This window comes from Propithecus coquereli, unplaced genomic scaffold (assembly GCF_000956105.1).
Source record: "Propithecus coquereli isolate 6110/MARCELLA unplaced genomic scaffold, Pcoq_1.0 Scaffold477, whole genome shotgun sequence".
In the NCBI taxonomy this organism is placed as follows: Eukaryota; Metazoa; Chordata; class Mammalia; order Primates; family Indriidae; genus Propithecus; species Propithecus coquereli.
Window position 1 is genome coordinate 1,508,878 of NW_012150585.1, and position 2,807 is coordinate 1,511,684.

Here is a 2,807-nt window from a genome sequence, read left to right on the forward strand (position 1 = left end):
AACAGAGTGAGACTCTGTCTCAAAAAAAAAAAAAAAAAAAGAGCCTGGGGCATTGTTCCCTAGAGAAGGAATATCAGTGTTTGGAGAATATCTTCTTGGAACTGTCTTTAATTATTTATCTTTTTGAAATATTAGTAAAATTTATCTTTATACTTATACAAATTGCTCTTGTAGAATGGGGGAGCTCCTAGCTATTGTTTGCCTATATTAGCAAGCACTAATAAATTGGCTTCAATAAAACCCCAAGGTTGGTTACTCTTTTTACAGCTATTTGTTTCCTGATGGACGAAATCAGAATCCTGACCTGACAGGCTTATGTGAACCGACTCCCCAAGACCACATCAAAGTGACCCAGGTGAATTTTGTTTTACATTATAACCATATCACTGGAGCCAAGCTTTTGTATGTACTTTACAGAACTGACAGCATAGTTGAGTTAAGCGATTAGAACACTTTAATTTCAAACCATTGGCTAGATTAGTGAATTTGTATAATTTCTCTTTAAACCATGGAGTTGAAAGTAGGGCCAGGACTAGATGCTTTCTGGTTTAATGGGAGAACATTGACCACTGTGGGGACATTTTTATACAAGCAAAATTTGTCTAGAAAGTAACTGTCTTCAATTTTCCTGTTCTTAGCATTTATGATTGCAGTCATTCATTCATTCAACAAATAGTCTCTTAATTTTTTTAATCAAAGGAACAATACGAATTATACTGTGAGATGGGCTCCACGTTCCAACTGTGTAAAATATGTGCCGAAAATGATAAAGATGTAAAGATTGAGCCCTGTGGACACCTCATGTGCACATCCTGTCTCACATCCTGGCAGGTATGGATCCAAACCATGCATTTTCTCAGCTATGTAATCACTCTGCAGAGTTGGCTATTATGTATCCTTTAAAGATATAAAGGGTGACCTGATTTGTGGGGGAGGTTTAAACTTTTCATTTGTTTTTATCTGTAGGAAATTTATTTCCTAGTAGACAAATATTTTAAGTACTTTTTGATGCATCTGTTACCATCTTTTGCTTCCTCTGCAGGAATCAGAAGGTCAAGGCTGCCCTTTCTGCCGATGTGAAATTAAAGGTACTGAGCCCATTGTGGTAGATCCATTTGATCCTAGAGGAAGTGGCAGCCTATTGAGGCAAGGAACAGAGGGAGCTCCTTCCCCGAATTATGATGATGATGATGATGAACGAACCGATGATTCTCTCTTCATGATGAAGGAACTGGCTGGTGCCAAGGTAAGGCTGCAATTTAGGAGCATGGCAAAATCCATTATGACTTGTGTCCTAAAGCCATAGAATGCTTAATGACATCCAGACTACAAGGGCTAATAATAGCTGATATATATTGAGTATTTACTATATGGCAGATAACCATGTTAAGTACTTACTTTAACTCATTTAATCTTTATAGCAACCCTATGAGTAGGTAATATTATTATCCTGGTTTAACAGATGAAGAAACCAAGGTACAGAGAGGTTAAGGGAAATGCTAAAGATCACACAGCTAGTAGGTTGAACCAGGATCTGTGGCCAGGCATTCCAGCTTTAAGGCCCAAGTTCTCCTGTCTGTATCCTGGGACTGGGGCTTTACTCATATAGTTTGGTGGAGAATATGAGAGGGAAATAAAAGAATTGGACCTGTTTTGTTAATGTGACTAGAATATGTTGTTCTTATCTTCTTTTCTAGTGGAGTCTTGGCATTAGAAAGATAGGCTGGGGGAAAAAAGGAGGCACTTATTAATAACACAATAAGTGGCAACTGAAGTGATTTGAGGGTGGTAGAAAGTACCATGTCAAAACTAAACAAACTATAAAGGCCCTAGGAAAGATCGAAAGAATAAAGACAGTGAAAGGCTGTGATCAGATTGTTACATCAGAGGATAGGGTAAGATAGGGATTTATTCACTAAATCTTAGAAGTAAGGCAATCTTTGAAGATTTTAGTAAATATAAGACAAACGAATGGTTCTAATATGCTGTAGATTCCTAGTGTAGAATATTATAAATTCATTCATAGGATGCATTTTCTTGATACAAAAGCTTTCTTTTACATTAGCACTTGGCTACCTGGCACATGGTAGGTGCTCAGTAAAAGGTCTTACCTCCTAAATGGTTGTGTCCAGTTTCTCTTGCCTTACTTCAGGCTGTTATCATCATCTGTTCTCTCCTCTATCAGGGTCATTGATCTGCAGCACAAATGTGACCACCTCGTTCCTTTGCCTTCCCCCACACTTTGATGACTTCTCATTATTTATTGAGTTAAATTCATTCCTCTTTCCAGGCACTTTGCCTGTTACTCCTTTCCATTTTATATTTTGTGGTTCAGCAAGGCTAAACCACTTAGAATTTCTCCCTGCTTTGTCATGAGAGTTTCTGTCTAATTTTGCTTAGTCTTCATCCCTAGGAAACCTTTCCAAACTGCACCCCACTTCCTCCACCCCAGTTCACACCTGTTTACACTCACATGCTCTAGGCCTGGCCAGATGCTTGTGGGACCCTGTGAAGATATCTGCCATAGAACTTACCACCTTGTAAATGTTTTATTAAAAGTGTTTCTTGTCATGAGTTCCTAGAAGATGAGCCATATCTTATTTGTTACTAGCTACTCAAACAAAGTTGAGCATGTAGTAATTACTTTCAGTGTTTGACTGGAATCAAAACTACTTTAAGGGCCGGACGCGGTGGCTCACGCCTGTAATCCTAGCACTCTGGGTGGCTGAGGCGGGCGGATTGTTTGAGCTCAGGAGTTCGAAACCAGCCTGAGCAAGAGCGAGACTCCATCTCTACTAAAAATAGAA

At 38.9% G+C, this 2,807-nt stretch overlaps 1 protein-coding gene across 1 annotated transcript in view; it reads left to right on the plus strand.

Annotated features, from left to right (window-relative positions):
• The window catches only part of CBL (Cbl proto-oncogene, E3 ubiquitin protein ligase), a 32,005-nt gene that overhangs the window by 9,948 nt on the left and 19,250 nt on the right, over window positions 1-2,807 (plus strand). Inside the window, exons 5-7 of the mRNA XM_012655462.1 lie at window positions 268-355; window positions 700-831; window positions 1,043-1,246. Coding sequence (XP_012510916.1) covers window positions 268-355; window positions 700-831; window positions 1,043-1,246 — 424 coding nt within the window. The remainder of the gene's footprint in view (window positions 1-267; window positions 356-699; window positions 832-1,042; window positions 1,247-2,807) is intronic.